At 33.9% G+C, this 22,163-nt stretch overlaps 4 protein-coding genes across 4 annotated transcripts; 2 read left to right on the forward strand and 2 right to left on the reverse strand.

Annotated features, from left to right (window-relative positions):
- Window positions 1-350: 350 nt before the first annotated feature.
- LOC126702438 (DNA-directed RNA polymerases II, IV and V subunit 8B-like) lies at window positions 351-6,608 on the reverse strand. The gene is made up of 5 exons (XM_050401140.1): window positions 6,443-6,608; window positions 5,885-5,990; window positions 3,201-3,361; window positions 1,225-1,316; window positions 351-613 (listed from the first exon to the last, which is right to left on the reverse strand). The coding sequence occupies exons 2-5, from the start codon at window positions 5,955-5,957 to the stop codon at window positions 502-504; spliced, it is 438 nt and encodes a 145-aa protein (XP_050257097.1). The 5' UTR covers window positions 5,958-5,990; window positions 6,443-6,608; the 3' UTR covers window positions 351-501.
- Window positions 6,609-8,379: 1,771 nt separating this feature from the next.
- Window positions 8,380-14,176, forward strand: LOC126702661 (peptidyl-prolyl cis-trans isomerase FKBP16-3, chloroplastic). Its single transcript, XM_050401469.1, has 7 exons — window positions 8,380-8,521; window positions 9,982-10,265; window positions 11,865-11,948; window positions 12,860-12,909; window positions 13,339-13,387; window positions 13,509-13,583; window positions 13,856-14,176. Exons 1-7 carry the CDS (start codon window positions 8,497-8,499, stop codon window positions 13,973-13,975), a joined length of 687 nt encoding a protein of 228 aa, XP_050257426.1. The 5' UTR covers window positions 8,380-8,496; the 3' UTR covers window positions 13,976-14,176.
- A 1,597-nt stretch (window positions 14,177-15,773) lies between these two features.
- Window positions 15,774-16,481, reverse strand: LOC126702915 (uncharacterized). The gene has a single exon (XM_050401776.1). The coding sequence runs from the start codon at window positions 16,424-16,426 to the stop codon at window positions 15,905-15,907; it is 522 nt and encodes a 173-aa protein (XP_050257733.1). The 5' UTR covers window positions 16,427-16,481; the 3' UTR covers window positions 15,774-15,904.
- A 1,582-nt stretch (window positions 16,482-18,063) lies between these two features.
- LOC126703642 (pentatricopeptide repeat-containing protein At1g62350-like) lies at window positions 18,064-21,796 on the forward strand. The gene is made up of 3 exons (XM_050402669.1): window positions 18,064-18,402; window positions 19,878-20,261; window positions 21,445-21,796. The coding sequence occupies exons 1-3, from the start codon at window positions 18,079-18,081 to the stop codon at window positions 21,472-21,474; spliced, it is 738 nt and encodes a 245-aa protein (XP_050258626.1). The 5' UTR covers window positions 18,064-18,078; the 3' UTR covers window positions 21,475-21,796.
- The last annotated feature ends 367 nt before the right edge of the window (window positions 21,797-22,163 follow it).

The following is a 22,163-nucleotide window of genomic DNA, read 5'->3' on the forward strand; positions in this document are numbered from 1 at the left end:
AAGACTATTTGTTTTCCTTACTCAAATTTAAACCTTACTACACAAATATTACTGAGGGACCATACCTAACTCCATGGGATATTGATATTGGGATAGATGAGATTTAACCTATAGTATTATTTCCTTCCCAGACCCACCACAAGAAATCCTCCTTTCCTTTTTCGCTCAATATAAAAAGAAAAAAAGGGGGGAAATGTAAAAGTTTCAGGCTTTTTTTTTTTTTTTTTTTTGACAAAATTTTCAGTTATTAATTGGGTAGAACTGCATATTTCTCTAAACCAGGTCACGTTGGCAGCACCAAATGGTTTAGCCCCCTGATCATTTGCACCACACATAGGCATACACAGAGGTACAATAACATTGATTTTTATCATAAATTCGGTTTTCACAGTTATAAACTTTGTGTCATAGCATCCATGTATCATAATTTGGCAACTAAAGAAAAATCCTCCATACAGAAAGGGTACGAAGTTAACAAGACTTTGATCTTATGACACAGCTTCACACCTTCCTCATAAGGACATACAGCCTCTGATCAAGCTCAAACTTGTTGCAATGAGATGGATCTCCCCTCAGCATCATCAGAAGCCCACCAAACGAAACGTTTATCTCCCTGAATAAAAAAGCAGAACCTGATGTAAAAGCTCTCTAAAATACATGACTAGAAAGTTACCAAAAGGTCCAAAACCCTTGGAATAGCGATTGTTATTGCAGCATTTAACTGATATGCACTGAGCTTAAAATAAATTAATATATAACTAAAACTTTCAAGCTTAAGCTGCACCTTAAAGCACTACAATTAAGCCTTATTGAAACTTAGAGTGGAGTTTGTGCGAAGGCACACTTTCTTTTCTCTTGATAAGTTTTGGCTCAAAGGGAGTGAAAACGGGAGATTCAAACTAATGACCTCTGCTTCATAAGACATGGTCCCCAACCGAATGCACTACCTTTTTGGGATTGTGAATAGGCACACTTTTGACAACCTTATCCACAATAATGGCAAGAACTGCACAGTTCTGAACCATCCATGTTGCAGACAGTGCAAATCAGATGCCATACCAACAATCATTTATGGATATGACATATTTAACCAGACTATACACACTTAGGTGAGTAACTACAACAACTATCAGCCACATTTTTCTTTGGTTAGCAACTATAAACATGTATAACAACTCAAGACATGTAAAAAAGAATTAATGTCTGAAGAGTAGCACTACATACGCTTTAATTCCACGTCCTGAACCATCTGCGATTTTATACAGTTTCCCATACATGACGTAATCAAATCTATCTGCAAGTGACTGCCGACTGCCCTGGAAAATAATTAAGAATTAATTTATTAGGGCCTCAATGATTTGAAAATCCACAAAGTTCAGGAAAAGCAAACAACCAAAATACAACAAAGAACAATGAATTTATTAGTGGCTCAAAAAACTTTTATCATTGAAACTTAAAGAAATGATTAGAGAAACAGTAGAAACTAAAAAATGCACAGGCACAGTACAATAACATTTTTAAAGGCTTAAAAAAAAACATTATAAAGAAATGGTAGAAACGAGAAACACAAAAAATGCACAGGCACCATAGAAGCCAAGTTTATGAGCTGTGAAAGATCAGTCAATGTAACAATTCAACATGATGAACCTGCCGTCGATTCCGTCACTATCATCAAACACCACATGAAAACCCCCTATATTACGGCTCAAAATTGCCAAAAATTGCAGGTATAACTTTTTTCATATGGCAGCAAGACACTGTTATGAGATGAGTAAATTAAAAGAATGTCATTTGCAACTACATTCATTAGTTCTAATGAGGCAACTGGTGCTTCCTCCTCCCATAATAACAGGATGCCATTGTGGGTTTAGACCCACTAGGTGTGTGTGTAACTTACCAATCAAACCCAAAGTTTCGAGACCAAGGCTTGCTTTTTTTCCTGTTTGCTATCAATCAATCATTCAACTCATTAAGATCAATCTGTCACCGATCAACATATCTCTCTCCAAGAGCATGGATTGATCATTTATGAGCACAGAGTGTCCTACAACTTCCTGTGTTGTCAAGGATCTATTGCCCACAAAATTGTTTCCACTATGATAAATATACTCCTTTTTTCTTTTTCAAATAGGGGTACCCATATCAAAAGACCTATTGTTGATTTTTTGTTTCATTGCAAGGAAAACTTAATGGGGACAATAACAAGTAACATTACATTGCATTTGGGGAATTACTAATTAGAGACTTGAATCTAATTAGAAAGAATGGTGAGAGCTTTGGACATCAGCACAGTTGATAATGGTACGTTTTATTTTACTCAATTAAACCTGAAAAATAAGAAGCATTCGCAAAGATAATTCAAATACATGAGCATAAGCACGTGTACAAAAACTCTAAAGCAGCACCAGATCATATAATTTTCATTTTCTAAAGATTGACAATCTTGCAATTCTCCTTTCACTCTGATTCTAGTTAATTCCTCCCCCCTCCCCCCCCCACCCCCTTTTTTTTACCTGTCATCATTCTTTTGCTCTGTTTTCCCATGTATTAAAAAATTTTCTATAATGCTTTTTTTATATGGTTACATCACCACTGACTTGAACAACTTACTTTATTGATGACACAAGTAGTGGTCTCCATTGCACATGACAAAGACATTTCACCCAGCTTCACCCCATTTAAACACTTACCCATGCAACCTCCACATGATAATGTATCATTCACAGTTGAATATGTATTGCTCTGCAACCCATCCAGCCCCAAATTACGATTTCAGCTAGACTCACACTGAAGCCATGTAACCACCCAAGAAGTAGCTTCATCACCCAGTGTATCAAAATTAATAATAATAACTGGACCTGACCCACTAATCATCATCTCATCTGGCGAATGGTGCTGTTTGTTAACTAAATGCGTAACTCAACCTAGCATTTTTAGTCTCACCAGTAGCATCTATTACAAATTACATAGAGCATCACTGCATACAGGAGAGTTACACTTGAGTGGCCCAGGTTTGTTGATGGCAAAGTTAATAAGCGCCCCCCCCCCCCCCCCAAAAAAAAAAAAAAGAGCTCAAATTAAATGCAAAATTAAATCTTCATGTGGGGGAAAAAACACAAAATTAAAAATTAAAAAAAAAAAAAAGCATAAACAAGTCGAGAATAATAAACTAATGCATACTACACAAGTATTACAATTACCGGAGTATAATAGCCAGTGTCAGGTGTTCCATCCAGATTTAGTGTTGGAGCTATTACCATAGCAAACTTATCACCTTCCTTCACTTCAAAATCCTTTGTAACCATCACATCTAGGTGCATGAACATGTCAAACTTCTCGCTTTTTGCTTCAACCCGAATAACTACAGAAACACATAGGATGAAATTGTGAACATAAAATGCCTACAGACATGTATATCTAAAAAATAAAAACAGATATCTAATCATGATGAATCTTTCTAGGTCAACTAAACATCGTACATTCCTATCTAATGTAGAAACTAGCATAAATCAGCCCACAAAAACCATTAAGTATAAAACATAACTTTACTGAAAAACCCTAGACAACACCTTACCATTTAAAGGTCACCACCCCAAACGCAAAGGATATAAAGAATATTAAAATGTCTTCCACGGAAACTTCTTTATAATTGCAAACTCAACCATAGTAACAACTAAGGGAAACTTAGTTCTCCAGCCCTTAATAGAAACACATTACAATCATACAGCCAGCACATTTTTTTTGGATCACTGTTAAGCTAATAATGGAGAATTTAAGGACGGGTGTCGCAGGTGGTGAGAAGCCAATTTCATTTTTCTTTTCTTTTATTCATTTGTAACTGTTAGGGTCAATTCTGTAATTTTCTAGGTTCTGGAAATCGGTTGCACCATTGATCCATTAGATCTTATTTTGGGGTTTGATTATTTTATTGGGTTTTGTTTGTGAGTTTAGTTATTTAGTTTGGCCTTTGTTAACAAAGCCCAGGGAGTCCAAGCCCTATTAGGGTTGGTTATTAGTCCCCTATTTATATGGATGTAATACTTTCTCTTCCTAAATTTTCGGAACCTATGAAGATTTGTATGATACAACCTTCTCCAAGGTGTGATGCCTACAAGTTTATTCCTTTCTTTTCCATCCTTAAATTTCCAGAAACTTAAAAGTTGAAACCTAGCTCACACAAACATTGATTTTTTACCTTTAAAATCCTCAACCACTCATCCATATAAAAGCCTCAAAGAACCCAAAACAGCTCAATTGCTGCTCACAGCACTGGAACAACCACCCAGACCTTAGATTTTCTTCTTTGTTTCATCCCCAAATCCTACTATTCCTTTTCATCATTAGAAACCCTATATTACTTACTATTTTCCAGCCTTTTTTGCATCAACCCCTAAGTCTAATTCCTCAAAACCCAAACCGACCAAAGCTGCCAGAGCCAGAGCAGATTTGACTAGGTTCCCTTTTTGTCCTACAACAACAGGTCCACTTGAAGGCATTCTAGTATTCTACTAAACTGATATATGAAGAAAAAAATTGATAAACAAGCATAGCATTTGTAAAAATTTTCAATCACATTCTAATGCTGGTTTCTAAAGACTGTAGTTACAGTTTGATGATTATTTTGCATTTCAATTAGGAAATAGTACTGAGTATCACAGTGCATAATGCATCCATAAGCCCGCAGTTCCTGACAATTGTACTTTAAAAGAAAAAAAAAATTATAATCCCTCCAAGCCCCCATATTCTTTAAGTTCACAAGTTCTACTTAAACACAAGGCTCATACCGGAATCAAGTAGCATTGGATGGTCACATAAAAAGCTCATAGTATTATGGCATTTCAAACTCTTAGAATGACATGAGGCAATGCTTTTTGATAATAAAAGGAGGCTGCTTAATCATTTCAGCTGATATATAGCCAAAACATAATTCACACAGCTACCAATGGGGGTAATAAATGTTCATTCATGATGCACCAACTTATAAAAATATATAGGTATAGTACTTATTTAAGGAGGAAAAGAAAAGGTTACCTACTGTTGACAACATTCAACTAATTGAAAACCCAGACAGTTCTGCTAATATATTAAGAAGTTTTACGTCAATTTTAAAAGACCAACTCCGCAGACTTCATTATACTTTTCAACACACTATGAGAAAGAGAAGCAATAGAAGAGTCAAGAATTTTTTCTAATGACCTCCTTTAACACCACTGCTTTTGCTTTTGTATTATCATTGCATGCCCTTTATTCCTCAAAGGCACTCTTTGTTCCTTCCTCTGTGTGATCTCTTCCCCACATAAAACTTGCTTTGACTCGTGTTGCTTATATGGCTCATGAACAAGTACTCCCCCCATTTTAGATACCCACTAGAAACTTTCATAGTAGATATTTCTACAAGAGGTCCTACTTCAATCCTTGCAACACCCCTAGAGTAGTATTACAAAACACCATTTAAAAATATAAGGCTTAAATACATTGTTGATCCCCTAAAGTTTAGCCCATGAGCAATTTTAGTCCCCTGAAGTTTAAAGCGATCACTTTTAGTCCATTAAATGATGTGGCCAAACTAAAAAACTAACTCATCATCACTCCGTAAGGATTAAAAGACATGATTTTAAGTTTGTTAGGGACTAAAAGCTATCACTTTAAACTTCAAGGACTAAAATCGCTAATGGGTTAAACTTTAGGGACCAACAGCGTACTGTGGCAAAAATATAACAAAATAAAAAGGTCATAGCTTTAAGCTTATTCAACTTGCAATTAACTAGGCTACATAAGATACTTGTACATGCCACATTTACAATATGAAACCAAAATGAATTTTACAATGTAAGTTAAAGAAAGAATTTTTAAAAAAAAAATGAGAACCCAAAAACTTATATACCTTTATCAAACTTTTTACCATCTGGGTTTAGTCGCTCGATTCTGAAAATGTCTTCAAAAAGAAACTCCACCATTGTCACTCACTTGCAACGACACCAAATCCAAACCTACTCAAAAATATACAGAGAAAAGATATGCAAGAATCAGAAATCACACTAATAACAGTTTGAAACCCTTTACAATAAGCACCAGGAATTTTCAACCACAGAGCACTTAAAATCAAACTAAAAGCAAAACCCAAATATTAAAATATATATATATATATATATATCAAAAAGTAAAATTGATTAAAACCCTATAAAGGGTCAGCAAAACCCTAACACCCAAAGACCCAAAAGTTCAAAATTTTGGGATTACATGCAAAAAAATAGGAGTTTTTTTTAATATATATATATATTTTTTTTTATGGGTTTTGGTAGAAAGAAGAGAAAAGATAAGAAGAAGCTGAGAAATTAAAATTTTGAAAGAATATAAATTCTCGGAGTTTCCTGCGTTTTCTGAACTACCAAAATAGAGGTGAATGAAGAATTTTGGCATTTTGGGAGAGTAGAGAACGCACCTAGCTTAATTTGGAGGGTCTGACTGATGAGAGAGTCTGATGAGAGAACGAATAGAATGGCACCAAGCTTAAAAGCTTTTAAACCAAAGCAAGCTTCTGATCAGGGTGTGCATGAGTCGGGTTCCGGGAATTTTTTATCTAACCCATCATAGTGTGTAAAAAAAATTCAGCCTAACTCAACTCATTATATAAGTTCAATTCAATCCAATCTAACCCAACTCACATGGATTAAATTGGGTCAGATTGAACTATGGGTTTGACAAATTTATTATTATTATTATTATTAAATTGAGTAGAAAAAATATAAATATTAATATATTAAAAAAATTCAAAAATTAGTATCAATGTAACTTTTTAAAGATAGACAACACTAATAACTAAATAACAATAGTAATTTACTAGGATTTGTGTGAACTAATTAGCTTTTATATAGGATAAGAAGAGCTGGTTATTTTAAAACTTTTATTAATTATATAATATTATATATATATATATATATTAAATATATGGGTGGATCGGGTTGGGTTTGGCGGGTTTGAAATTTTATGATCCAAATCCAACCCGACCCGCTATCAAAAATTTTTTTGTAACCCAACCCAACCCACCAAGGCCTAAAAACTGACCAAACCCGACGGATTGGGTTGGGTCGGGTTGGTTTTGTTGGGTTGGCGGGTTGGCTGCACACCATTACTTTTGTTTTTTTTTTTTTTTTTTTTTGAGTCTTTAGCCTGTTCAAGAGATGAGAAAGCAACTAGGGAAAAATATTTTGTTCCCTAAACTTTATTAAAAGTTTATTTTTTATTCTTAAACTTTAAAAATTATTTTTTGTCTTTAAACTAGTAAAAAGTTCATATTTCATTCCTAAACTATTGAAAATATTTTATTTATGTCTTTAAATTTACCAAAAGTTTTTTTTTTCATCTCTAATCTATTGAAAAATGTTCTTTTTTAATCTCTATTTTTGTCTCTAAACTATTGAAAACACTCTTTACAAAGTTTAGGGATGAAAAAATAAATTTTTAAAGTTTAGGGACAAAAAAAAAAAAACTTTTGATAAAGTTTAGAGATCAAAATAGTATTTTGTCCAAGGAGCAATTAGAAATAGAATAGACCGATATATTTTCTTGTTTGGATGTAGGAATGGCAGTGTGGTTATACTTACTTATGACCAAGGGCAATGTTTATTATACACATTAAATACAACCATTGAAAACAACTGAAAATGTGATTTCAAACTTAAAATTGTACCACCGCGCACTTTTAGCACGATGGTCATTTCACAAGTATAGGTTCTTGTAGGGTGTGAGGGGTAAGAGTCGAGATTTAAGTCTCTAGGAGAGAGTTTCATACACATATACACTTAGATTAGGTTAGAGTAGAATTTTTATCTTGTAAAAAAAAAAAAAAAACCTTAAAATTGTAACTCAAAGTCACATTTTTAGTTGTTTTCGACACTGTGTGCAACCAATTTTCCCCTATTAATGGTCTCAAGTGTAGAAATGGAAGGCTTCTCTTTTTCTTTTTCTTTTTTCATTTTGGGGTTTTTGCCAAATTTTTGTTTTCATTTTATGGTTTTGGGAGACTAGTGTTTCCATAAATAGACCATTTAATTGCAACATAATCGTTATAAATCATGGTAGGCCAAACAGAAACTCACCTAGCACTTCATGATTTTTCTAAAAAGGACATAATGAGTTTAAATCCATATATATATATATATATATATATTTTGTAATTATTGAATTTAAAAAATTATTTCTTTCTGTAATTATTGAATTTATAATAATTTTAATAACAAAAAGACATCTACTTTCAAAGGAGATGTTATTGAATATTAATATTATATATTTTCAGGCAGTCTGAAAAAAAACTAATAATAATCAGTGCCGAGGTGGCAAGATCATACAAAGTATTTACTAGATACAACACCAATGGAGAGATGCCAAGCTGGCAGAGAGAAATATATATACACTCACACGCATGACACAACAAGATTTCGTTATCCGTTTCCAAACATTACAACCTCTTCACTTCGCACTTCATAGCCATAGGACATGGCTTCTCTGCTTCTTCCACTTGGTAATCAACTTTTCTCACTTTATCTGTAACTTTTTTCTTCCCCAAATTTCCTTACTTGTTTAGTCATAATTCTGAAGTCAATGTGCATGTCACAAAATTATGAACTGTGTGTTTTTCTTTTCTTTCTTTTTGCTTTTCTCATAATTCAGTAAGTTTGTGAATGTGATTCTGACCCAAAATCTAATGGAACTTGTCTTCCCAGCTTAAATTTTGGCAAAAATGATGGGTTTTCTTTTTATGACAAATACTTTTTGCCTGACAAATGTGTCTGGTTTTCTTGTAAAGAATGTGGAATTCTAAGTGGGAATTTTGTTTTTTATTTTTTAATTTGAGTTTAATGTTTTTTTTTTCTTAGCCACTTCACATTCTATCCATAGAATTCCCTTTCTTAGATTAATCAGATTACTATGCTTAACTTTGCCATTTGGTAATTATATCTATACCATCTGAACTGTGAAGCTCCACCTCCAAGTAGGTAGCTAATTCTGTTGGGGAGATAACATCTGTGGGGACTCCAATTGAGGCCTTGGTATAAAATATAAGGACACCAGTTAACCCATTTAAGCTATGGGTGTGGGCTCAGTTATGTTTTGTGATTCTCATTATGTCGTTCATTCAGCTTATGTTTGAATTTTCTGTGAAAATTGAATCATTCCTTTGTAATTTTGTGTTGTACATGACACTTCAATTTGGTTTATCATGCTTTACAGAGCAGTGGAAATGGTAACTTTGATTAAATAAGAAAAATAGAAGCTGATAATCTCATGATCATTCTGGAGATGTGTTGCCCCTTATAGGCCTATGTTTCTGACCGATTCAAGTTTACTTTTATCACTGCTGGAAATGCTTTGAATTGAGGTAGTTGGGTGTCTCATGCAATGGAAATTTCGGGCATGAAAATGGGAATCATTGATCCCATGTTTAGCTCACTAGAAATCAAATAATTTATTGAAAACAAATTCTTGCCTTTCCCAATAAGATTGACTTCCTTTTGGATTATGTTCCTTTCTAAAGGACATGCTCGCAGATTGATGTGTTTTCCTTAATAAACAGGAGAATCTACCATGACCATTTCAAATACATATTAAGAAATTAAGATGCTTGACATGATTTTTGTCTATCATCAAAAAACTTCCTCTCTCTCGCAATTTGTTCATCTGTCTTATCTTTAAATTCAAAGAATGCATTCCTATTATTTGATGTAAAATTCATTCCTTGGTATTTATATATTTCTTTGAAAGTTAGAATCATAGAATGTGAATGAAATTATGTATTTGGTTTAGAATTCTACCAGATCTTGTCAATGAAATGGGCTTCAAAAATATAACTGAGGTCTGACTTCTTGCAACTGTTTTTGTCACCATTTGGTAGTAATATTCTTTCCTTTTACTACAAATTCAACTGTTCTTTTTTTCCCCTCCCTAAACTCTATGTAGCTAATGAGATTCTGCTTGTCTCAGGTTCTGCTTTTGGCAAAGGTCTGTTTGCCAACAATCAAGGCATTTCCAGTGACAGGGTTCGAGCTCTAGTTGTACGATGCTCAAATTCTGACCATAAAGCTGAAGCTTCAAGGGCAAGTGAATGGAGAGATGAATTCAATGTAATTAAGCGTAGGGATCTAATGGGATTGGTTTTTGGCTTTTCAAGCCTCTTTATAGATTCATTTGATGCCAAGGGAGCTGGCTTGCCCCCAGAGCAGAAGCCAAGACTATGTGATGATACTTGCGAGAAAGAGCTTGAAAATGTATGGTGAGATTACGTGGCCCCTTTAACTGCCAAAATTAATTTTTTCTTGGAAGTTCAAGTGCTAGCCACTAATTACTATCGAGTAAAAAGATGCCTTCCCACTGAATGAAGCAGGTTGCATCGAACTATTTTTTAGCAAGTCTTTCAAAAGGACTATAACTTAGGAAGACGGCAATGTAACTACCAAAACTTGAAACATAGCTCACTGCTGTAGCTTAAACTTGAAATTGGCCTTAAAGGCTAAAAACCTTAGGGGCCTATGCCATGTGTTTAGGATATATACGTACACCACTGCTTAAGCAATGCCTTTCTGGGTACATTTCAGAAATAAATGAATTTTGTTTCCAACTAAACTTAAAATGTGCTTTTATTTCATATTTAGTCTACACCATATGTTGTCACATCATCTAAGGTTATTTGGCTATAAATAACTATAGTTCTTGCATGTAGCACCAAATCCCTACCATATGTGAATAACAAAATATCTGGCATGCTCATTACATGTCTTAAGTCCTAATGACCGGCACATAGTGTTGTTTCTATCAATAAGGAGTTTGAATCCTGCTTTAAAATCAGGATTATGAGAAGAATTATTTTCATTTTTTCATTCTATGACATTTTCAAGCTCTTATGTCCATTTAAGCCTTTCTTTTCCCCATGTAGAGCTAAATCTCTTATGTACATTTACAAATTAATATTGCAGGCATCTCTCACTCTCTCTCTCTCTTACACACACACACACACACACACACCTCAAAACCATTTCAAAGGGTTGTCCCTCATTCTGTAAAATTTTTAGTACTCAACTTTTCTTCCTTTTTATTTATTTATTTTTTCCTTCTTGCAACTCTCCAGTATTATACTAGATGCAGCCAGTCAGAAGGATCCCTGGGCCAAAGTCTTACTCATTAGGGCTTAGCTCTCATGCTGCATGTGGCTCAACATCTTGCCTCTCCCTAGGCAGAGGTCTTACCCATTGGGCCCTAGTTACACAACTAGTTTCTATTCAATTTGGTCAAGTACTTACTGCAGGGAACTCTTTATTAGTACCAAATTAGTCGACTATCCATTGTCACTCAAACTTATTCTCTTGATAGAACTCTGACACTTTGTACTTGAGCTGCCACTCAATACCACATGAATTCTACCAGAAGAATTGTTGTACGGTGCAGATCTGAAGCAGTAATACCCAATTAATTAACAAATTTTGGGGGGTTCCTTGTTGCCTTCTTGGTATACTATAATAATTTGATATAAACCACTTTCATTTATCTACAACCTGAATCTTTTCCTACCATACACGCTAGTGTAATCGATTAAAACAGTAGAGCAATCTTGTGTGTGAGAAACATCCCATCAACTTCATGACAGTCTATACGATCAATGTGCAGAGAGTTTCTGAGATCAATATTATATGGTTTGTACTTAGGAAGAAAATTATCATTATTGTAGTGACTATGCTGTGGTTAAAACACTTTCCTGTATGTTTAAATAACCTATGATCATGATTCAGCATGTAATTAGTTTGATGAAATATAGAATAGACTTCTATGAATGATCATTTGGTACTAAATGTTGGACTTGCTCTTTAATGAAGGTGCCCATGGTAACTACAGAGTCTGGTTTGCAATATAAGGATATTAAAGTTGGTGAAGGCCCTAGTCCACCAGTTGGATTTCAGGTGTGCAAATTAGTCTGGCTCACATATAAGTGATTTTTTTATTTTTCATTTATTTTTCCTGCTAAGGCACTGGATAATGAACCTAAATATAAACTTTTAAGTAGCTATAGAAACGTTTACAAATTAGTTTCTGGCTTGCGCATAGTAGTTTTTATCTGCTATTCAAATTGAGCATGGGATTTTTACGTTAAATGAACTTCTTAAGCGGCTACACCAAATTTAGATCACTATATTACATTGATGTTTAACTTGAACTTGAGCAATGCTCAGAATCAACTGGTGAATAGCTTCTTCAGTATGGCATAGGCTCATTTGTCTTTTACTTTCACCCACCCACTATACAGTTAGAAAATTTTAGGCATATTCATCAACCTCTAATTTAGGTAGAGCTAATACTTGTATATAGCCATTGCCTCGGCAGGTGCAGCTGGAGTGATGAGAGTTACGAGACCTCTTACATAGTGCATGCATCCTTCTCTCAGTCTTTGTCCTTCTAATCCTCTAGTCATACTACATCTTTGGTTACCTTCTTCCACAGCTTAACCCCTCTGTTAAAGGTAGCTTCATATTTTTGTGTTACTTTTTAGTGGCTTAGCAGATCTGGTTGATATGCCTGACTGACAACTCATACTAATTGAAATTAAACTAGCCCTTTTGAGAACATACTTCCATTAAATACTGTCAGGTGAACTAGAAAATGGTTGATCAAAAATTGATTACAAAAATAATTTAGCAATTTATTTTTTTGTTGGGGTGGGGGAGTTGGATTATGTCATTATCACAGAATATGAGAGAAACAGAAATCGTCGTTTCACCTTTTTCTTATGTACATACTTTTCTTGCCACTCTATTGAGATTTATTCTTCATGTGCCTCCAACTTTTCTCATGCCAATGTCATATATGATCACAGGTGGCGGCTAATTATGTTGCCATGGTTCCATCAGGACAAATATTTGACAGGTAAGTAAAATTATTACAAGAAAATGTAGCCAATATCTCTTGCACAAATTAAATGATGCAGAACTTGAATGCGTGAATTTTGACTTCTACAACATGTATCATTTGTCACGACTCACGAGTGTCTAAGAGATAGATTTTTCTTTTAATGAATTCCACAACAAGTACTTAATTTGCCCAAAAACATTTTAACTTAATTTTATGCATTTTACCCAACTTAACAAGGTCTCAGATGCTCGTGACTACTGAAATTATGGGAGATTTTAATTATGATTATCTTTGGCATTACTAACTAGCATGCGCACTCTATCCACAAAAAAAAAAAAAACTAGCGTGCATACATTGTTTGGTAAACTAACATGAAATGCACAGAGTCTAAGACACATGCAAAAAATTTCTCTCTCTAAGGTTTTCTTCCTTTAAATCCTGCAGTTCATTGGAGAAAGGTCTGCCTTACATTTTTCGTGTTGGCTCTGGTCAGGTAAGACCGTAAGAGAAATGATTGCATAATTTGGGCTCAATCCGAGCAAGTTTGGTTTTCTGCTCAATCTTCTAATTTCAAACTCCTCATTGGCATATTATAATCCAAATGGGTATAACAGGTGATCAAGGGACTTGATGAAGGGATCCTGAGCATGAAAATAGGAGGGAAGCGTCGACTCTACATCCCAGGATCAGTACGTTTAGCACTAGATGCTTGATATTCCAAAATACTAATACCTGTATAATTTCCGTTTCCCTTGAGTGCTTTTGATGCTCAAGCTGGATAAAATGGTGCAGCATCAACAATGGAAATGTGCATTCTTATTCACCTAACCTTGCTTTTTTATGGCATTGGTCAATCATGCAGATACAAGAAACTTCTATTTCTTTCCTTTTTGTTATTCTGATGAATAAATATGAGGAAAAAAAATCTAACATATAGGTGTTCTTTTTTTCCTTTGATTAGTTGGCATTCCCGAAAGGTCTCACTTCAGCTCCAGGAAGGCCAAGAGTGTCTGCAAATAGTCCAGTTGTTTTCGACGTAAGTTTGGAATACATACCAGGCCTAGAATTGGAGGAAGAGTAAGAGAATTCTTGTCCCCAGTTTTCTTTCTTGGTTTTTTTTGCCTTTGTATAGGAGCTTGAAAACAGGTCCATGATTTGAGTACTTACATTGTATACTTCATTAATTCATTTTTTACCACTAATACTGTACAATTACAAAAGCAGTATTTCTGCAGTTCTATGTAGCAACAATCAAAACAAGTCCATTAAATTTGCTTGACCATTTTCCTTTTTCAAGACAAGTCTACATTTCGACCCGGGATAGTGCTGTTAACTGATTGGAGGTTTGCACACTTCAACTTGTGCCAATGAACATGCTTAAAATGAAGGCCACGAAAATCTAGTCCTACAAATTTGCGACTCCTGCCAAGAAAAGTTTGTCTAAGCTCCATTTGTTTCGACGTAAACCATTTTTTGGAAAGGAATGGAATTGTAAAACCTGATACCTACTAAAGACCATTTAGAAAAAAAAAATAAAAAATGTGATCAAAGAATTTTGGCCATTTAGTCTAGGAACTTCGAGGATTCAATTCAACAGTAAGTAAAATTGGCAGAATGATCTAGCCTAGGACTGCAGTCGTAGTAGTTTACATGGAGGAATAACATTTATATGAAATGAAGTGAACTTAAAGATCTCCTAACATGAAAGGAGATGAGCTACAATAGATTATTGGGTTCTATGCTGTGTACTAACCGCAACTGATTCTTATAGCACTAAATGGTAGAAATTCATCCATATCCAAAATAAAATTTTACTATGACTATTCTATTTGGAATAGAATGAAATTGAGATAAATCATAAATTGAAGAAAAAAAGACACAATATACCCCCACTTTAGTTTCTTTGTAATACACGAAACCCCCCTTGTTATCAAAAAAAAAAAACACGCAACCCCCCTAATTTAGTTTTGAATTTAATAATTAATCCCTTTGAGCTATAAATTATAAATTGTGCAATACTTAACTACCTTGCCTCGAGTTTTTTAGTGTAACTCTAAACTCCCTTATGGTATTAATTTAGGTGAAAATACATGTTGCATTTATGATTGTCAAGGATGTTTAATGATGTTCTTTGGGAGATTCTATGTTTTAAGGAGAAACTACAAGAAGTTTTTGTGTACTAATTTGGGAAAATTTTAAATCTCGTTATATTTTGGTTTAGTAATTAATATTTTGTGAATGGTAATTTTAAAGGTAATGATTACTTGTTTGAAATTAGAGACAAAATTGAAAATCCAAACGGCCTTTGGTTATTTTTTATTTTTATTTTTTTTTTGAGAAAACCTTTGGTTAAAATATGAGAGAAAATTCATACTACCTTTTACTTAAACTAAAATACTGGATCAACATCGTATTCTTCATTTGTGATTTAAAAAATTGAACTTTACCTCCCAATCTGAATGCTTAAAGACTCTGGAAATTAAAGTAAATACAATTAGATTTATAGACCTCATATAAATAAATATAAAACCTTTTAAGTCGCAAATCTACATTTTAAGAATGAAAAGAGTTTTTTTTTCTTTTTGGTAATCTTTTTAAGAGGATATTTTTTACCATTATACAGTATCAATTATGTAAACTGTTTAGGACTATCCACACGAGTACAACATTTAAACTGAAACATTACAACTCGAATTATAACCCTCAGACTTGCAAGAGTGGTGATGAGTCGGTGATGACTCGAGGACTCCTACCATTATTAGGCTGTCACCCTTCACTAGTTTTTTTTTATTTTTTCATTTTTTAAAATTTGATAATAACCCATTAACCCCACATATAAATTATACTGTATCATCAACTGAATTTATCTATTTTGTAAATGGACGGCCAATATTTGTTCTGTTCTTACTGATAGCTTAAGATTATGCCACGTGTTACAATACACAATATTTACAAACCCCAAAACTAAAAAACAAAAACTAAAAATAATTTACACACACAGCCAGAGTCCCTAGCCTGACAAACTAAAAAAAACCGCAGTCGCAACGCCAAGCGCGTAGACCCCAATCGCGGTCCCCACCAGGTCCTTCCCAGACCGAGTCACGGCCCCGATTCCAGCGATCCCAGCGATTCCAATCGGAACTCGGCACATCAACGCTTTCCCAGCGTTCAACACCACAGCGTTAGCAAACAGCTCCACGGCCCATTTCTTGAACGGGGTCGACCCAATAACGAGGGTGGACTCGTCCTCCTGGGCTTTCGACGAAGAGCGAGTCACGGCTCGGAAAGCTGAGTCGACCTGGGACCGAGTCGGGGGTGATGGGACCCACTTGACGATAAGAGGGTGGGGCCGGAGGGTGGAGAGCGTGCGGTGGATGTGGTCGGAGGCGGTGGCGAGTTGGTAGGGGAAGACTCCTGGGAAAGCGTGCTGAGTCATGGTGAGGCAGTGGGTGTAAGCTGAGACGCAAGCTGAGTCGAACTCGGACGAGTTGGAGAGTGAGGTACCAACTCGCTTCGAAGCTGATATGCCCATCTCTCTCTCTCTCTCTCTCTGTCTCTCTCTCTCTCTCTGTGTTTGGTGCGAGGCAGAGAGAGTAGAGTAGGAAGGAGATAATGTTGTTTGCACCTGTGCATTTATGAGTGTGAGTTGTAGTTCTTGTTTGATGAAAGTACTCTTTTGCCCCTTTTCAACTTACCTTTTCATTTTTCTAAAAAAGGAAAAAAAATTGAGTTCTTACTTTTTTTATCTTTTACTCTACAAAAACTATTATTGAGACTCTTGAAGATATTTTATTTACTTTTTAAGCACAGATAATACTTGATACTTTAACAACTTTTTTGGTGTATAATATATAATTGCCACAATGCAATCATTGTGAAATGTGTGCAATCAAAATTAGGTTATGTTTGGTAACCGTTTTTGTTTTCTATTTTCAAAAACTTGTTTTAGAGAATATAAAGAAAAAACAAATTTTTTTGTAGTTTTGAAACCAAAAACATGTTTGGTTAGTTGAAATTAAAAAGATAGTTTTTTTGAAGAAAAAAATAGAAAATACTAAAATATATTGTTATTAGGATTTGAACTCTAATACTAACTCATTAAATGAGATAAATTCATTAAATTAAATGCGTGTTTTCATTTACTTTTGAAAATTAGAAACTGAAAACAGTCTTTTGCATGTTTTTAGTTTTCTTCACAAATTGAGTTTTAAGAACAGTTTTTATTTTCTGCCTATTTTGGGTTGCCAAACAAGTATTTTAGTCTCAAAAATAGAAAATTATTTTTGGAAACAGAAAATAAGAGAAAAAATAGGTACCAACCATACCCTTAGTTGTTGGATATATGTAGAGAGATCAAAATTCTTTGATGGGATTTAATTCTAATTTTCCAATCCATCCAGCTAATTGAGAAAAATATAGGTCATTTATGCTTAAGGAGCAAATTAGATTAGTCCAAACCTTATTAGTGATTTTTGAAAAAAAAAAAAAAAATTTTACCCAATTCAAGAATTTTATGGCTATAAATCCTTTACTTATTTTACATTCAAATTCAAGAATTTTATGGCTATAAATCCTTTACTTATTTTACATTCATTCTTTTAAATTTCTTTTTTTTTTTTTCCTTCATTGCAATCATTTATCTTTAATTCATATTCATCTAATTAGAGTTTTAAGTCCACCAAAACAATGGTATTTTGAAAAGTATAAAAATATTAGGAAAATTGCAATCAACCTTCTTGTGATTTGGTTGAATCACAGATTAATTCAATTATTACAATGGATCCCTAGGATTTGATTTATAATAAATCATTAGGATAAATCCAAAGTATACTAAACGAATTTTTTTTTTAATCCAACGATTTTATTTTATTCTAATCTTTAGGAGTGAAAATATTAATTGAAAAAAAAAATTGTGGAACTAACTTATTATTGGCTCAAACTAATAGGAATAAATTTTCTTTTTCTTTTTTTTGTCTATAAAATGCAAAATTTGTTAATTTTAAGATAACTTGACCTTTCCATTTAATCTAAACTTTATGCATCGAATGTACCAATTGAAAAATTTTGGACTAATTTGTGATAATTCCAAATTCCAGGGGATAAATTGTAATTTACCCAAAATACTAAGGGTGAAACTATAAAACTATAAAACTATAAAAGGTAAGATTAAACGGAACTAGACAGATGAAAATGAAAACCAGTGTAATGGGCTCTCTGGAATTCCAATTCCCTCAACTGGGTTTTCTCCAAAACCTCTCCAAACCCCACCCACGATGCTCTTCCATGGTCACCTGTGGGCTTAGAGGCGGACCCAGAAAGCCTCTGTGGAGGAAAAGTGTTTTATCATCAGAAACCATTCAAGTAGTCCATTCCTTGAAGCTAGCCAAGTCATCCACTTCCAGATTACAACAGGTTTTTAGTGGCAGACTCAGCAGGCTCTTGAAGGCAGACTTGTTGGACACTTTGGCTGAACTCCATAGACAAAATGAGTTGGACTTAGCCCTCAAGGTATGTATTGCTCATTCTTGGTTGAATATAAATTGCTTTTGTGTGTGTATTAGAATATATGAGCATATGTTAGTATGACTTGATGCCCCTCTGAGTACTGCTTTTTGTTATGAAAAATGCTAAAGTTTACAAATTTTACTACAAAATGTTTACAAGATGTGGCAATGAATGAGATTGGTAAACTTCGACAATATAATAAATGAATGTTGAAATAAGTTTTTAGTGATTTGATAAATTACGAATTGTCCCAAAAGCTTAGGCCGATAAGAAATGATTAATTTGGCATGGGATTTTTAACTGATACTATGATAAATTATTAGTTGTCCCAAAAACTTAAGGTGAATGGAAAGGATTAATTTAATCATTTTACCATTATTATAACATAATTTGCATGTGTCTAATGTATGTGTGTATGGAAATTAGCCTTGTTTTGTTCCTCTAAGGAGAATCTGATGCATTTTCTAATTGGTATATATTTATTGTGTGACAAAGTATTTATGGATATTTGGAGAATTTAGGCTTGATGTTGGAAATACTACTAAGGAAATATGGGATTGAAAAGGTTTGGTTGGATTTTAATTAATATGGTTAAAACTTGAATGACTGACTTGCAGATTGCTTGGAATGTGGTAGAATTTTAACTTTCTTGTATATGAAAAACAAATATTAAGAAAATTCAAGATGTCAAAATGTCAATTGAAATTTTGAAAGTTGATTTAATTCAATGTTGTTTTCCATTTGGAACAACCATGAGCATTCAATTGTGCTAGAATTACAATTTGGTAGATTGTATAATTCAAAACTTTGATAATTTGAAACTAATAACACTGAAGAAAATGTCTGTTTTTGTTAGTTTCGTACAATGAGCCTTGCCTCTTTTTTTTTTTTTTCTTAGAAATAGTTCACTGTTATGATCATCTTTGTGAATAGCCCTTTCTTCTGTATTAGATTTCGTTATTGAGTGTTCTTGTCATCAGATCTTGTACTTATTAGTGGATATTTTGTTCAGGTTTTAAGAGATATAAGCAAAATGGGGAATACTCTCTAAAAGGAAAAAATGTATCTCTTGACCTATTTATTCAGGGAATTTCCATATTGTATGATATCAATGGCTTTGATCTGATCTGATTTTCTTTAGTGATACTTGTCAGTTGAGGGTAACTTCTAGTTTTTGGCTGTCAAGCCAGTTTACGTCTTTGGTAAACAATTTGAGTGGTTTGCCAATACAGTTGCACAAATTAAAATAAGTATTGCTTTGGGGAATATCTTGAAGCTTTTAGAACAGACTGACTGGTTCCTTGTCCTTGTGGTCGAACTGCCAATTTAATAGTTTCCAAAATGCTGACTCCAATTAAGATAGCCATATGACTAAGTTCTGGCCAACTTCCAAGTGTTTAATTTGCCCAATTCTGTTATCTGTTGAACATCGTTTCTTTTGAATTTTGTATTTTATCTGAATATAAATCAGGTTTTAGGTCTTCCAATTTGTGCGCAAGGAAGAGTGGTATCAACCGGATCTGCCCTTGTACTGTGACATGATTCTATTGTTGGGAAAGAACAAATTGATTGACATGGCTGAAGAGTTCTTTTCTGAACTAAAGAAAGAAGGCTTACAACCCAACACAAGGGCTTTTGCTGAGATGATTGGGGCATATATACGAGTGGATATGATAGAAAAGGCAATGGAGACATATGAATTGATGAAGGCATCAGGTTGTGCCCCAGATAGATTGACATTTATGATATTGATAAGGAACCTTGAGAAGGCAGGAAAAGAAGAACTTGCAGCAATGGTAAAGAAGGAATGTGTTGAATATGTTGATTCACCTGAGAGATTCCTGGAAGAAGTTGAACAGCATGTAAGGATTTGAAGTCTTTATGCACTCCAAAAGTTTTTTTTTAATAGTACATATGAATCTAATTTTTTCTATGCATCCTTATTAATATATTGAAATAAAGCTGTGTTCTCCTACTGCTATATGGAGGAAAATATGCATCAGAAGAAACTCTCTCACATGTAGTTTATAAAAGGCATGGATGCAATGGAGCTGGAAACCCTCTATTGATATTTCTAAGGATAGATTAAGCCTCTAATCTGTGGACAATTTTGAGAGGAGTCACTAGGTTTTTTTCCCAATCGTGTTCCCTTGTCTTCTCTTGCTCCTTTCCACATATCTTCTAGTCTTTTCAAATTGTCTTTGACCCTTTAACATTATATAATTACCAAGATGAAACCAACGTTCTTTGGACCAAATGGTATCCCCAACTCTCTTACACAAGCGGTAGAGGATGAGATCACGGGTCAATATCGTATAGGTGTTTGAAGCCAATGGGATATTTTCTTATCCTCATACATGTTTGTTTCAGTAGGACAAGGCACAATCGTAAATAGCACCTTTTTTTTTTTTTCGATTTAACATTGTGCTTCAGCTAAAAAGCTATGAATTAGAAAGCCTAAGCTATTTCAAGTTATACCTGACAGTAGTCCCTATCAAAAAAATAAAATAGTTATACCTGACAGTAGTGATTTTTAGCATTTGCAATGTGGAAAGGAAGCAAGTTTGTTATTTCAAAAGCACTTAGAAAGCCTAAACACTGTTCTGTTAATCTCACTATTTTAGTAGCTGAATAAAAGAAGCATGTATTACTTTAATTAATAGTTTTTCTCCTTTAAAATAAGCACTTCTCAATTTGGTCTGAAAAATATAAAAACTTCTGACGGGCATTCGCTTTTGCATATATAATATATATATATATATATATTTTAAAAAGGGGGTGGGGGGTAAAAAGTTTATTTTAAGTTTAATTTTTCAGTTTGTTTCTATCATTACAAAAAAAGTTGACAAACTTGGTGGACACAAAGGATATCCTTTCTTTTAATTTATGTGCTAAGCAAGAACAATTAATGTAGAGTGGTATAGCTTCAAATGGATTCACATTCATGAATGTGGCAATGTTTCTCCAAAAGCTTAAGAATTTTTTGTCCTCATTCATATTTTGTTTAGACCAAGTATCTGACTTTGGCCACTTCTATTGTTTCAGCAAAAGAGGAAATCGTTCAATCTTGCGTGAAAACTTCCAGTGCTTGGACTGCAAACTTTAGATTGGTCTACTTTAGTACATTTAGCAGCCGTGAGCAACAGACATAGCCAGGCTCTCATTGTAGCTTGTTGTCAACAGATTAGAGATTATGAAGAGTCATTTTGAAATATGGTTTGGCAGTGTTATTGTTATTTTAATAAATGCTGCACATCTGTAGGCCTTACCTTTGTCAATACTTATGTAGCTATCTTGATTCTTCATTTGATATCAGGAATAACTTCATGTAGTAAGAGGTTCTAGATATACATGGGGTGTTTTATCCCTGTAGTAATTCATACGATCATTTCAGATATCTCTAATGTTTCTATTGAGAGTTCTTATAGGAATGGAATGAAATGAGTAAATTATAGAAGTATAAAATGAATGGAATTAGAATGAGTAGATTATAGAGAACTCCATGTTTTATTAACATGCAGCATGATAATTGTTTGGCTACACTGTTGGATGCAAACCATAAGATTCTTTATCTTATTTAATTTACCTCATGTATGGTAGTTGGTGCCTTGTTGGGTACAGGCTCAAAGTTAAATAACAGGCTATTGTTGTTTTGTCTGCCTTTCCATTTTATTTTTACCCAAATGATAGGATCTGAAGTTTTGAACTTGCTACAAGTTTTGGTTGTTAAACAAAAAGGAAAAAAGAATTTGGATTTTAATTCT

Source organism: Quercus robur, chromosome 10, assembly GCF_932294415.1.
Source record: "Quercus robur chromosome 10, dhQueRobu3.1, whole genome shotgun sequence".
Classification (NCBI taxonomy): domain Eukaryota; kingdom Viridiplantae; phylum Streptophyta; class Magnoliopsida; order Fagales; family Fagaceae; genus Quercus; species Quercus robur.

Bases quoted from the DNA above. Each gene is read 5' to 3' on its own strand.
- LOC126702438 (XM_050401140.1), bottom strand. From the start codon at position 5,957: ATGGTGGAGTTTCTTTTTGAAGACATTTTCAGAATCGAGCGACTAAAC. The intron at 1,317-3,200 runs GTAATTGTAATA...ATTATTTTCCAG, and splicing joins ACACTGGCTATTATACTCCG to GGCAGTCGGCAGTCACTTGC. The intron at 614-1,224 runs GTATGTAGTGCT...TTTTTTATTCAG, and splicing joins TCAGGACGTGGAATTAAAGC to GGAGATAAACGTTTCGTTTG.
- LOC126702661 (XM_050401469.1), top strand. From the start codon at position 8,497: ATGGCTTCTCTGCTTCTTCCACTTG. The intron at 8,522-9,981 runs GTAATCAACTTT...TGCTTGTCTCAG, and splicing joins TTCTCTGCTTCTTCCACTTG to GTTCTGCTTTTGGCAAAGGT. The intron at 10,266-11,864 runs GTATGGTGAGAT...TCTTTAATGAAG, and splicing joins GCGAGAAAGAGCTTGAAAAT to GTGCCCATGGTAACTACAGA.
- LOC126702915 (XM_050401776.1), bottom strand. From the start codon at position 16,426: ATGGGCATATCAGCTTCGAAGCGAGTTGGTACCTCACTCTCCAACTCG.
- LOC126703642 (XM_050402669.1), top strand. From the start codon at position 18,079: ATGAAAATGAAAACCAGTGTAATGGGCTCTCTGGAATTCCAATTCCCT. The intron at 18,403-19,877 runs GTATGTATTGCT...ATCAGGTTTTAG, and splicing joins AGTTGGACTTAGCCCTCAAG to GTCTTCCAATTTGTGCGCAA. The intron at 20,262-21,444 runs GTAAGGATTTGA...CTATTGTTTCAG, and splicing joins TGGAAGAAGTTGAACAGCAT to CAAAAGAGGAAATCGTTCAA.